Source organism: Chaetodon trifascialis, chromosome 14 (genome assembly GCF_039877785.1).
Source record: "Chaetodon trifascialis isolate fChaTrf1 chromosome 14, fChaTrf1.hap1, whole genome shotgun sequence".
Lineage (NCBI taxonomy): Eukaryota > Metazoa > Chordata > Actinopteri > Chaetodontiformes > Chaetodontidae > Chaetodon > Chaetodon trifascialis.
The window spans coordinates 11881616-11894400 of NC_092069.1; the positions used below are offsets into that span (position 1 = coordinate 11881616).

The following is a 12785-nucleotide window of genomic DNA, read 5'->3' on the forward strand; positions in this document are numbered from 1 at the left end:
CTCATGTTTGTATGGGTTTACTCTGGGTGCTCCAGTTTTCTCCCACTTAACTATTCAAAAAAAAATTAACATCAAGTCACTTGAAATCAAGACTTGAAATTTACAACTACACCAAAACCAAAAACAGTAATAAGAAATAGACAATCAATTTGGACAATAAAGAATAGAGAATAGATTCTGAATAATAAACTAAAATATTAAATCATGTAAACCACAAAAACAATAAGAAATAAATAATACAAAAAAAATTATGAAAATAAATCTGAACTTACGTCATTGAAAATTGCTTTCAAGTGTATGTTGTTTCATGTTACAGTTTAACCAGTTAGATTGAGTGCTGTGTTCACGTATGTAGAAATCCAGCTTCAAAAAGATATAAAATAAACAAAATGGAACTAGAGCAAGAAATTGTGACAGTAGGTCTGTGAGGCTGTTAGCCATCTTAATCTAGTGAGTTAGCAGAGAATATTGAATCTCCGTGAGGAATCTTGATAGTCTTAGTTTGGTAGATGCTTGTGATGGTCCAGAAGAAGTCCGCCACCGTCGATACACACATCTCCACACTACTGAAGAACCTCATCAACTTTGAGTGGGACTTCTAGTGGAAGTCCAGGGTGCATTCCTCTCCCTGAAGCTAAGCATGCACCTTCCTCACGGCTCTGTTTTTAGAGGTAAAACACAAACCTACCTCACAGGATTATTTTAAGGTTTTAATAATGTTCTTCTTCTTCCAAAATGGTTTCCATACACATTTTCAACATGTTCCTAACAGAACAGTGATGCTGCTAATGATGCATATTGTCAGAGGGGTTTTCTTGATATTATCATAGAAAGCAGAGAATGCATTGAAGCACACCTAGAAAACATGAGTGTCCCTCAGAGGATTCTTTATAGGTTAAACACTTATTTTCATCGTACAAGTTGATTGTTCAGAGGTCAACTTCAAGATGGTACGATAAATCACTTCTAGCAATAATTTGGAAGGAGAAAACTTCAAATTTATGTCTCAGGAGTTTATTGCTGTCATTTCTATCAGACACTCTTCGGCCTTGTTTCCTTGTGTCTGCACATTCTTAAAAATATTGCATGTTTTGAAGCTCACAGAACAATGAAGTTCACATGTTAATTGCATTGAAGTTTGATGTTTTAAATATTTCAAGCTGAGTAATTGAATTATTGCCTATTAATTATGCATGTCTACTATAAGCAGTAGGGATTTCAAGTAACCCCATGAGCAGAATATTAGTGTAACATACAAACAATCACAGAAATATACTGCATTCATTTTTACTGTAATAGACTGTGATATCGTTGAAAAGTATGATGGTTGTAGAGTTACAATGTAAGGCTGGTGTTTCTGCTGCCAGCATTTTATTGTTATTTTACAGGAAAATTCATGGTTGATATCCTCATATCAATTGCTAATAATTCGTTTGTTTATCAGGAACTGATTTTGTGTGTGAAAGTGAACGTGAGGAGCCGCATCTGTCTTGTTGGTCCTCTTGTTGTGAGCTCCGGTAAAAAAAACAATCGGGGTTATGGTACTGATGCCAAATGTTTTACACTACCGTGGTGCAGACTGTATCACTGTAATCTGTTTAGGATGTCTTTAAAAAAGATCGCTAATCGCGCTAGCCGCGATGCTAACGGTTAGCGTTGTCAATGCTGTTTAATATGAATGTAGTAGTAGTGATAGCGTGGTGCAGCATTAAAGGTGCATCTCACCCATTTCTCTTGTATTTAAATCATTTTGTTAAAGGAGTATTCACTCACTGTGATGTTTGACACAGATGCAGATAGGTTTATTTCATTGGTTGTTAAAATGCATATTGTTCCAACCCTCTGATGGAAAAAACTAGGGATAAAGGGAAGCAACGTGGTGCCATGATGTTAAAAAGCAAAACAAAAAACAAAAAAAAACGCCGTTTATTGTTTCATGATTTAACCCACAAAAAAACAAAAAACAAATGACAACAAAAACCACAAGCAATGAATAACAAAGGGAGAGGGCGGCGGGTGGCGGCAAATCATAAAACAAACAAAAATCAGCTATGCCTATCCCCAAATCCACCCCAAAGCTAACTACCATACAAAGAAAAATTAAAGAAGAAATTGATCTATTTACACTGTTTCTAACCTCGACAAAAACACAGGGGAACAGCCACCCATAAACCTAGTGTGCTAACAGAAAAGTTACCTGTGGTGTGGTGCACGGTGATGTGTGAAAAACTCAATAAACTAACTATAGCCCAGCTCCCGAAAACCTAGTGCCTCAGTGCAATTAACCAAACTAAACTCACTGGTAGACCTAAAAACAAAACAGGATCTACACAGGACTCGCAAACACTAACAATTTTAAACTCGACTCTTCGAAGAGGCACAACGAGGCGAACTGATCACTGAATCACAGCCGCGCCGGGCAGCGACAACACACACTTTTGATAATGTGCGGTAGTGCCCGTATTGGAGCGGGCGTTGATGAATGGAGGGAGGAGAGACCAGGTGGAACCACGGGATTGGGCAGTACACTCAGCGAGGGGACGGGTCCGGGATTGTTGAATTAGGAGCCGCCGCGAAAGGGAATCCCCGATGACATCACGGTTCCCACGCTGCAGATACTTATGAATGAATGACTTAGTTAGTTGAGTTAAATACGGTCAAGCACAACGCCCGTAACACATATATTAAATAAATAGTGATATAGTTCATCTGATGTTTTAAAAAAAGTAAATAGATTAAAAAGATGTATATTTAAAGGCCAACAAGTTACATGTAAAAGCTGTTTAAAGGGATAAATAGTGTTTGAAAGAGAAATTATTTCATGGTTTATTTAAAATGTCTTTTGTGATTCATGATGGATCATTCTTTTTATAGCACTAAAAGACTTTTGTTACGAGGCTACGCGCTGTTGCTTTGTTTGACCTTTGTTTTTATGTCACAATATGAAAACTACAATTTCAGAAATTTCCCTAAGGAGGAGCTCATGCCCCTCACGGCTGCGTATGGATTGGTTTTGGACTATTACGCAGCAGAGAGGTGGACGTAATCGATCCATTATTTGGAATTGAGTTTGCGCTTGCACCGGCTTCTTAGGGACAGCGTGAGATACTGCATGCTGCACTGTAGCATGCAGCCCTTTGCAGGAAACCAGGATCTCCGCGTCTACTGGTACGTTATGATGAGAGCGTCCTGTCACAAGAAGTGTAGGGCGCACTTCCCCGCGCTGCAGTTCCCTGTCCCCAGCAGACAGATCCTGGAGGACATCAGAACAAGGTCCCCCTACGTGTATCTGCACTTTGCGCACTTAAGGGTGAGACACTCTGTTTAAGGACACCTTATATCAATACATCATACCCGTATCTTCATCATCGCCCCTGACAAATGTTTTTAAATCTAAAATTATTTAAATTCTACACAGAACACACTGTACAGCACTGGTACCGGTCCGTGGGCCATTTGGTACCGGGCCGCACAGAGAGACACACACTAATGAAGATAATAGTAATAATAATAACAACAACGACCCGGTCTGGATCCGACCCGGGACACACACTGATGATAATAATGTTGGTAACAGCTGGGCCAAGTCAGCTTGAATTAAAGGCATGATCTGGGATCGGGATCTGACCCGACACACACACACACACACACACACACACACACACACACACACACACACACACACACACACACACACACACACACACACAACAACAACAACAACAACAATAATAATAACCCGGCTGGACTCCGACCCGGGACACACACTGATGATAATAATGATGGTAACAGCTGGGTCGAGTCAGCTTGAATTAAAGGTATGAATCAGTTTTTCAGCATCTGACCCGGGATCTGACCTGGGTCCGACCCGGAACTTTCCCGGATAGGTCTAGAACTTACCCGGGTCGGTCCCGGCAATGTCCCGGGAAATTTCCGGGTCGGTCCCGGTAAAGTCCCGGGAAATTTCCGGGTCGGACCCGGGTAGGTGCCGGGTCGGATTCCGGGTCAGATGCTGAAAAACTGACCCGGAGACCCAAATCCGACCGGGACAAGCACACACTAGGGCTGGGCGATAAAACGATAGCGAATAGACACGTTATCAGTATCAATAAAAAATGCGTTCAATAAAACATTCGATAATTTTTTTTCTTTGTCGGAAGAAACCTGAAGTTGCGAAGCAAGGTTGGTTGCATGAACAAAAGCACTCGCTCTCAGGTAACCGAGCAACGTAGGGAGTAATCGATAATCAGTAAGAGAGACACGCTTACACGCCAATCATGTAACATTATCAAGTTCGGTTGCGACATGTCGTTGTCTCGTGTTTGATGCTTCGCGAGAAGAGAGATGAGAAATAGAAAGTGAGTCCTGCAGCGAGCGAAGAAATTGTCGATAAAACAGGGAAAGTCAGCTCGCCAGTATGGCATTTTTGGTGGGGATTTTATAAGTCGGACTGTAGTCAGACCAATGTGGTCTCTAACTTATGCAAGACTTTCGTCCCCACCAAGACCGGTAACACCACAAACTTATTTAACCACCTTAGCCGCGCTCACTCTTTGGAGCGCAGCCGTATTCGACAACATCCGCCAACCGCAGCACCACCGCACAAGCAGCTGACCACCATGCAGAGGTATCTGCTTCAGTGCCTGATGACAAATCATCTAAAAGGCACGAAGACGTAACGGAGGCAGCGGCATATCGTATAGCTAAAGACATGCTTCACTGAGCACTGTGGAGAAGCCAGGTTATAAACATCTCTTACACGTACTTTGTTTTTTTAAACACACTTGCAATAAAAATATAATTGAATAGTTCATGTATGTTTAGAGTAAGAAGAGTGACTGAAGTTGTTCATATGTCTAGGCTGGTTTTATAGTTCAGTCAGTGTTACTGTGCTGTCTATCATGTTTGTTTGTTTGTATGTTACAGATGTCAAGTCTACCTCAGTTTCTGCTATGTTTCTAAAACACTGCACATATTTGAAAACATTTTATCCAGCAGAGGGTGAATCAGCTTGTGAACTTCCTGCACTAAACCTGCAGGAAAAAAGTTCTCAGGTTTCTCTCTGTTTACATTTTTATATATATTTTTTTACATTTATTATTTGAGTGTTTTCCATGGTTGTGTTGACATTTCCTTTCCTTTCTGCCTTGATAGATTATAATCAGAGGAAGGTTCAATTTAAAATAAAAATGTTTAAATTGAATGTATTTTTCTCCTCATTTTAAATAGGTCATAAAAAATATCAATAATTATCGATATCAACCGATATAAAACACTTATATCGCAATAGAGTTTTCAGCCATATCGCCCAGCCCTACTAATAATCATCAGGGATGGACTGACCATCTGGCATAGCGGGCATTTTCCCACTGTACTTTTTTGTAGTGTTAATAAATTACACTTTTTGGAAGTATCTAATGTGTCCACTCCCACTGATTCCTGTTAACTCATTGCGTGGCTTAAGGTACGTGGCTTTAAAGAGTTGCACAGTTGGTATACCCATTCAAGAGACTGAAAAGACTGAAAAGGTGTACGTTATCAAATGTGGTGGGCTGGTATGGTCCAAAATGCCAGGGCCGATTTTTTGTCCCAGTCCGCCCCTGCATTCAACTCTGAAGCAGCAAAGTTGCACAAGACCAAAAACTGTCTTTTTACACCTACAGGACAGCGCTTTGTAATGTTACATGTAGTCCAGTAGATGGCGCCATGTCGAACGTTTTACTCCGCAAGGTTTTGAAAAGATTACAGTTACACAATGTTATTACATTTCATGTCTTCTTCAGCCTCCAGTGGTGGAAAGAAACTATGTACATTTACTCACGTACTGTAAGGAAGCCTCATTTTGTGGTACTTTACTTCAGTATTTCCATTTTATGATACCACAGAATTCTGCTTTTCTGATGTTTACATTGTAGTTTTTAGTCCACTTCATTTATCTGACAGTTTCATTTACGTCTTCCTTTGCAAGTTAAGAGCTGACATACAAAACATGATGATGATGATGATGATGATGATGATGATGATGATGATGATGATGATGATGATATTATAAAACATGAGCTGCACTTCAGAAATGCCTAAAGGCATCAGTATTTGCTCCAACTCCCAGCAGGATCATTTGCCACAGATTTCCTCTGGCTCTCACAGAGTTTTTCTCTCTGTTTGGATGAAAAGGTTTTGGACTCCTTTTTAAGCCTCCAGCAACACATTTGTCCGTGAGCAGAAAGACGAGAAATGTAAAACTGCTCCCAGATCTGTTTTAGAACACTGAGCACAACATTCAGGTGCTGAGGTAAACCAGCAGGAAAACACTTCCCCAACCACATCAAATAAGTGTAGTGTAGCTCATCCAGGACATATAATCATAAATAAACAAACCAACTGTGACACAAGAATTCTGATTTCACATTCATGTATTGATGGCAATAATAATCCACTGATATAATATACTGTATTCTAAAACACTGTGACTTTGCATACATTTTGCTGCTCATAGCTTACTTCTTACTTGTATGTTGTGGATGTACTCCATTCTACATTTGTATATTTGCACTTGACATTATTTAAAGTGATGCTGTAAATGCTGTCAGGATTTAAATGATAAAGAAAAAAAATTATATCTGTGATTCTCAGTGAATATTGATTCACAAACAATACTGTGAAAATATTATTGCACCATTTAAAAAAGCAATGTTGCTGATGTGATGTCTGCCATTTGACACTATCCTGCTTCCTTCTGTCACAGGGAAAACCTGAGAGGTGTTTGCATGTGGACAGTAAAATATTTCTTGAGAATACTTTTGTGTTTATTTTTGATAGAAATCTATCTCCATATTATCAGTGGCTGAAACTTTCATCATATGAATAAAACTACAGCTGAAACCAAATTCTTCTAATGCAGGAAATACATAATGTAAAATCTGTTTAAAATCAGAGAAAACTCCAATGATACAAGTCCTGTTTGAGGCATGTCAGATAAGTAAATACAGCACCTTGCAATGCCAAGCTATCAGCTGTTCACAGCATGTGTGCGTGTGTGCACACGCGTGCACGTTTGTGTGTAGAGGAAAAGAGATGCGGAGCATGTGCACACATATACAAAAGTAGATGATGGTCATTGGCAAAAAACTGTCTCAGTGTCACCAAGTGATACTGAACTCAGTGAGTGGCAAACACCATCTGTTTGAACATGAAATATTTTGCCTTCAGACTGTGTTCAGATGAATATGGGTCAAACAGGATTTGCAGATCATTGCACTGTTTTTATTTACTTTTTCAACTGCCATAGATTAATTAGGTTAGAATGTCACAAAAACACAACGATTCTTATTTTCAGGTGATTAGACACACAGTTCTGAGTATTATTCTCCATGTCTGACAGTAGATTCTCATAAATCTTACAGACTGGCCCAGAACAAGCTTAGTAAGTGTAAAAATAATTATTCAGGCTCAGTCTTGAGAAGTACATCAGTCAGGATGCATACTGTCTGATGAGTTAGTACTCTGCATTCAAGGGGAAGTCTTTGTGTTCTGAGGCCCTGTAGAGAAAAGAGCAACACATGTTACTTGAAGTCCGTTGGTTATGATAATGGCTCCAGCATCCTTGGTCTGTAGCCTACGAGAATGCCGTTAGCTCTGCTTATGTTTCTCTCTTTCCCCCACACCTTCTTCCCATCTACTCACCAGGCCATTGTGAATCCTCTCCAATTATTGTTCAAGCTCAGCATGGTCTTCATGTCGTCGTCACTCAGCTCAAAGTCAAACAACTAAAAGAGAAAGAACAGCTTCAACAAACTGCAGAAGCTGCCCTCAGTGTTCTGTCCAATGACTGGCATGCAATGTGCAACAATGAATACATGGTCGAGTGTGAGTACAATATAAAACAATCAGATTCTTAAATTTTCATTTTCAGTCAGTGCACCTGGAAATTTTCCTTGATTCGATGTGGCGTTACTGACTTGGCAATGACAACCACGTTCCTCTGGATGTGGAACCTGATGAGAACCTGGTGAGACAGTTCAGAACACAGAGCGATATTTTGCCAGGCATCATCTTCCTGAACATCTTTATCAAGTTTTCTAGAAACAATCTGTTTGCTTAATGCACCACTGTCAGGTATGTGATCCAATATGAGTCATAATAATATTAAGAAGAAGAAGAAGAAGAAGAAGAAGAAGAATTCTAATAATAAGAATTTGTGGTCATATTCTTTTAAAGAGAAAAAGGTGAAGATAAATACTGGGTAGACAGTTCTTTCTAACCTGTGCTGGAGACTTGTTGTGCTTCTTAGCAATGGCCGTGATCTTCGGTTCCTTCAGCAAAGAGGGTTCATTAGATGATGCCCTTTGACAACAAGGACAGAAAAGAATGACTGACGGTCAATATTCTTAGTGAGAGGTGATTATGGGGGGTGCCTCTCACCAGGGTCTGTCAGGGGAGCCCAGGGGACTGTAAGCTGTGACTGCAATGCCCTTTGAGTGGCAGTAGTTGATCAGCTTCTCCTGGGTCAGATATGGATGGCACTCGATCTGGAGGAACACCTAAATGCTTGAGTTTTATGTTCCTTTGTCTACATTATGTTGCAGAATCAAAGTCTTGTTTTGTACCTGGTTGGTCACAGGCTTGTACTTGAGGCCTGGCTTGTTGAGGATGGCTTCAATCTGGTCTTTGTTGAAGTTGGAGATGCCAATAGCCTTGACCAACCCAGCGTCCACCAGCCTTTCCATAGCCTGTGAGACACATTATATACTCCTGTAACCCTTGGTGGTGCATCTTGTTTTGGAGGTCCACATTTCATTTGATTTAAGTATTTGTGAGTCACTTAAATTACCTCCCAAGTGTCCAAGAAGCTGCTGCCATCAGAAATTAACTTGTTGTTCTCATCTGCTGGAAAAAACTCATCCCCTGGCTGCAGTGGCAAAAATAGGGGTAGAAGTTGCAGAGGAGATGTCAAGCATGAAAACACAACAGTCTGAATTTAGAAAGGCCACAAAATCTAACTGTAATTCTCTGTGTTGAAAGAAAAGAAATCGGCTCAAGGTTTAGCTTGTAGGAGTGTGCATGCATACCCAAACCATAAAGGGCAGGGGGCTGAGCTCGAAGTGAGCAAATCATGACATAAATAAACAACTTTGAAAAACGCTCATTGCAATTTCCTGGAGTGGAAAGTGATGCCTTAAAATTGCTTCTTTTGTCCAAAATCCAAAGACACAAATGACAAAGAAAAGTAGCAAATCCCTGCATGTAAGAAGCTTTGACCAGCAAGTGTCTGACAGTTTTGCTTGGAAAAGATTAACTGATTATCAAAATGGTTGACAGTTTTTATTTGTATCCACACCTTGGCTCCGATAGGGAAATGCATGAGGTAAAGGTCCAGGTAGTCCAGTTTTAGGTCACTGAGTGTCTTCTCACAGGCTCCCCTCACCAGAGATGGAATGTGGAAGGTGCACCATAACTATAAAAAACAAACAGAGATTTCAAGAAACATGCTCCAGCTGTAAATGTGATGTTGGTTTATAGTATTTTTTTTTTCTTTTTTTTTTTTAAAGCTGTTGTGGGTGTATTGACTTTGCCTTTGTACCGTACCTTACTGACAACGAACAGTTCCTCCCTCTTTACCACCCCTTGGTCAATCAATGCATGAATTCCAGCCCCGACTTCTTTTTCATTCTCGTACACATAAGCACCATCGATGTGCCTGTAGCCAGCAGTTATTGCCACTTTAATAGCCTCCATGACCTGCCCCTGCTCTGCCTATAAAGGTGGGGTGACACAAAAACAAGGAAATTACAGCTACAGATAAAGAAAGAAAGCCTCATATCAAGCACAAAGGCCATGTTTGCAGTGTTCAAGTGTTCATGTGTTCTGGCCACTTTTCCTAAATGGTATATTTAGGAAAGGATGCATATAAGACAGCGAAAATGACCAAATCATGTCTCCATTTTGATCAAATCGTGACTGCTTCATTCAAACCAGCTTTAGATTAATAAAATCACTTGATATTTTATCACTAATTTTAAATTCACATGCACTGTCATCACCACCATCCATCCTGTTACCCCCCTCCCCATTCATCCATGTATTTTCTAAACCTTTTCTATAAGTATAAAATGCTCAGCCTTACCCTCCATGTTCCCAGACCCACAATAGGCATCTTTGCTCCATTGTTGAGTGTAACTGACGGTATCATGCTGGATCTTCTCTCGCAGTTGTATAGGTCAACCAGAAGCCGTGTGTTAAGCCTTGCAAGCAGACTCGTAGCAGACTACTCTGAGGGAGGAGGCTGCCTGGTGTGTTTAAAGTCAGTGAGAGAGGTGGGGTTAATGTGCAGAAAGAGAGCGTGTCTGGGATTGATTAGTAACATCTGTTCACAACATTAACCCAGATTCTGGAGTTATTCCGTCTGCAGAGAGAGGCTACAGGGGGAAGAATGACTCAGCACAAATTAAGCGATTAAATGCATCTAGTGTGATATCAGTGTTAGGATGTCTGTGAAACTGCTGTCATTCACTCTAAAGACAGTATTCTGAAGAACCCATTTAATCCCAATCTAACTTTCTGCTGTGTTCTAATGGCTTCAGTTCATGTAGTTGACAACACGAGGATCACCGATGACCCATTTTTCAAGATTAGGCCCATCTTCACTGAGTTCAATCAGTCACACAAAGTTAAGCGATTTCAGGAATGACTGTCAGTAGATGAGCGCATGATTCCGTACTATGGCCGACATGGATGTAATCAATTCATAAGAGGTAAACCAATCTATTTTAGTCACAAGCTATGGAGCATTGCCTCATCCAGTGGTTATATGTATCACATGGAGCCATATGATGGATCCCACACTCTCCTCCCTGAGACTTGGTTGGGTCAGGGACCCAGTGCCATTCTCGGTCTTGCAGAGCAAACTCAGGTGCCTCAAGGTTGCAAGTTCATTCATGACAACCTCTTTACTTCACTTACACTCCTCGATGAAATGACAAAAAGAGGATGTGGGTGCTCTGGAACAATGACAACAACAACAGAACCGTCTGTTTGATGTCCCATTCACATCACAGATGGACTTCAAGAAGTTACCCCGGTGAACCTCTGAGGTTCTGACCTAAGACGAGAAGTTGCTGGTACAAAACCACTGAGCTCAGGAAGGAGGTCTCTTCTGGCTGCTAACTCTTCAAGATCAGGCAAGATATCACAACGCTTCTCACTGGCCAATCAACACGACACACCGGTTGCAGAGATGTCATCTTTGTGACAAATGCATACCTAAAGATGTGAAGAATGCAAGGATGCTAATGTCATAGAGCATTGTAGTGGTGATGCTGGCGACTACCAGTGACAGAATTGTACAAATGTTATTAAATGGGATGGGATATATAGCAATTTTTATGACTGCACAGGTTGAATATGATAATGTAGTCTATAAATCGTAGATACAACACTTTATCCCACCGGTCACAATTGTGACCGAAAAACAAAACACACTTTTTCACCTACTTTTCCATGAAAATTTTTTAAAATAATAATTGTTTTTTTCAAAGGGGTTCTAATGACACATTATTTGGATCTTTTCATGTCTGGGAAAAATTTGGGATTAAACAGATTTAAGTTCATTTTAAAAAAATACCCAATTCATCATTTGCGTGCAAAATCGCCCCACTTAAGGTTTAATGAATATCAAATTTTAAGTGTACTGAACGTCAAAGTTGTGGAGATTTTTTTGGGTGTGCTGCAATTAAACAGCAAAAAGGATGAAAAGGCCTTCAAGTTTTAAGGCTCCCTCCAATAATGTTCATACAACATGGATATGAACAAAACCATGCAAGGAAAAACAACAAGACATAGATAAAACAAGTTATTAAAAAAAACATTCACACTCACTTCATATCAACACTGACCAAGTACACTGCTGTAATAAAGTCATAATTATAACGCTGGTGTCAACTTTGGATCTGTTGCATTCATCCAAAGGTCAGCACAAACATTTAGAGTCAGGACTCGAAACACTGTGCTGTCTCTGTGCAAACCTGCTCCACAAAGTTTCAGTAAATAGGACCCAGAACACACACATGCCGAGAGGAGGAACAAGTTCCGCATAACTTGTCACGAGGGTACATACGTACAATTAAAACACACAAACACATACAGAACAAATCCTTTCCAACCACCCCTGTAATGCCATACAGATGAGGCGGATGCAATTAGCATACCAGGTGGTGGTGCAGCCAGTCACGATCCTCTGGATGGTGCACCTGTAGAAGTCACAGAGTATCCTGAAGCCCATGTTGCGTCATAAACCAAACTAGATTTCAATTGGACGACAAAATGAAGTAAAGTCAGGTGTTCCTAAGCATTCATACTTATTTGCATAAAGCATAAGGTTGGCTGCTTCCACCCTTGCTGCATGCAAATCTGCAGGATTAAGATGTTTGAAGTTATTATATGTCATAAGACCAGCTAAATTCCCCATACCCCCGTCAATCCAAGCATGTGGGCTTTGTTTCACTTTAGCTGGGTCAATATATAATGAAGGGGAAACAGAGTGATATTAATAAATCTACAGTGTCTTTTAGAAGAGCCAAACACTAGTGTAGAAGGAGACTGTTATTTTTTAGTGTCTTTAGAGAATGTTTGTCAGTCTGACAGTGACTGAGATGATCAACAGGTGATGATCAACTACAGAAAGTCCTGAACATGACTCACATTTCTTCAGGACTCCCCCTCATCTCTGTTTATCCTTTGAATGAGTCAGATTCACACTCTGTTTCATCAGGCGCATACAGACATGTGTC

At 40.3% G+C, this 12785-nt stretch overlaps 1 protein-coding gene across 1 annotated transcript; it reads right to left on the reverse strand.

The window, feature by feature from the left end:
* Positions 1 to 7398: 7398 nt before the first annotated feature.
* On the reverse strand, positions 7399 to 10189 carry LOC139342238 (aldo-keto reductase family 1 member B1-like). Its single transcript, XM_070979235.1, has 10 exons — positions 10124 to 10189; positions 9586 to 9753; positions 9338 to 9454; positions 8831 to 8908; positions 8607 to 8729; positions 8422 to 8528; positions 8262 to 8343; positions 7922 to 8005; positions 7684 to 7766; positions 7399 to 7538 (listed from the first exon to the last, which is right to left on the reverse strand). Exons 1-10 carry the CDS (start codon positions 10187 to 10189, stop codon positions 7496 to 7498), a joined length of 951 nt encoding a protein of 316 aa, XP_070835336.1. The 3' UTR covers positions 7399 to 7495.
* Between the last annotated feature and the right edge of the window lie 2596 nt (positions 10190 to 12785).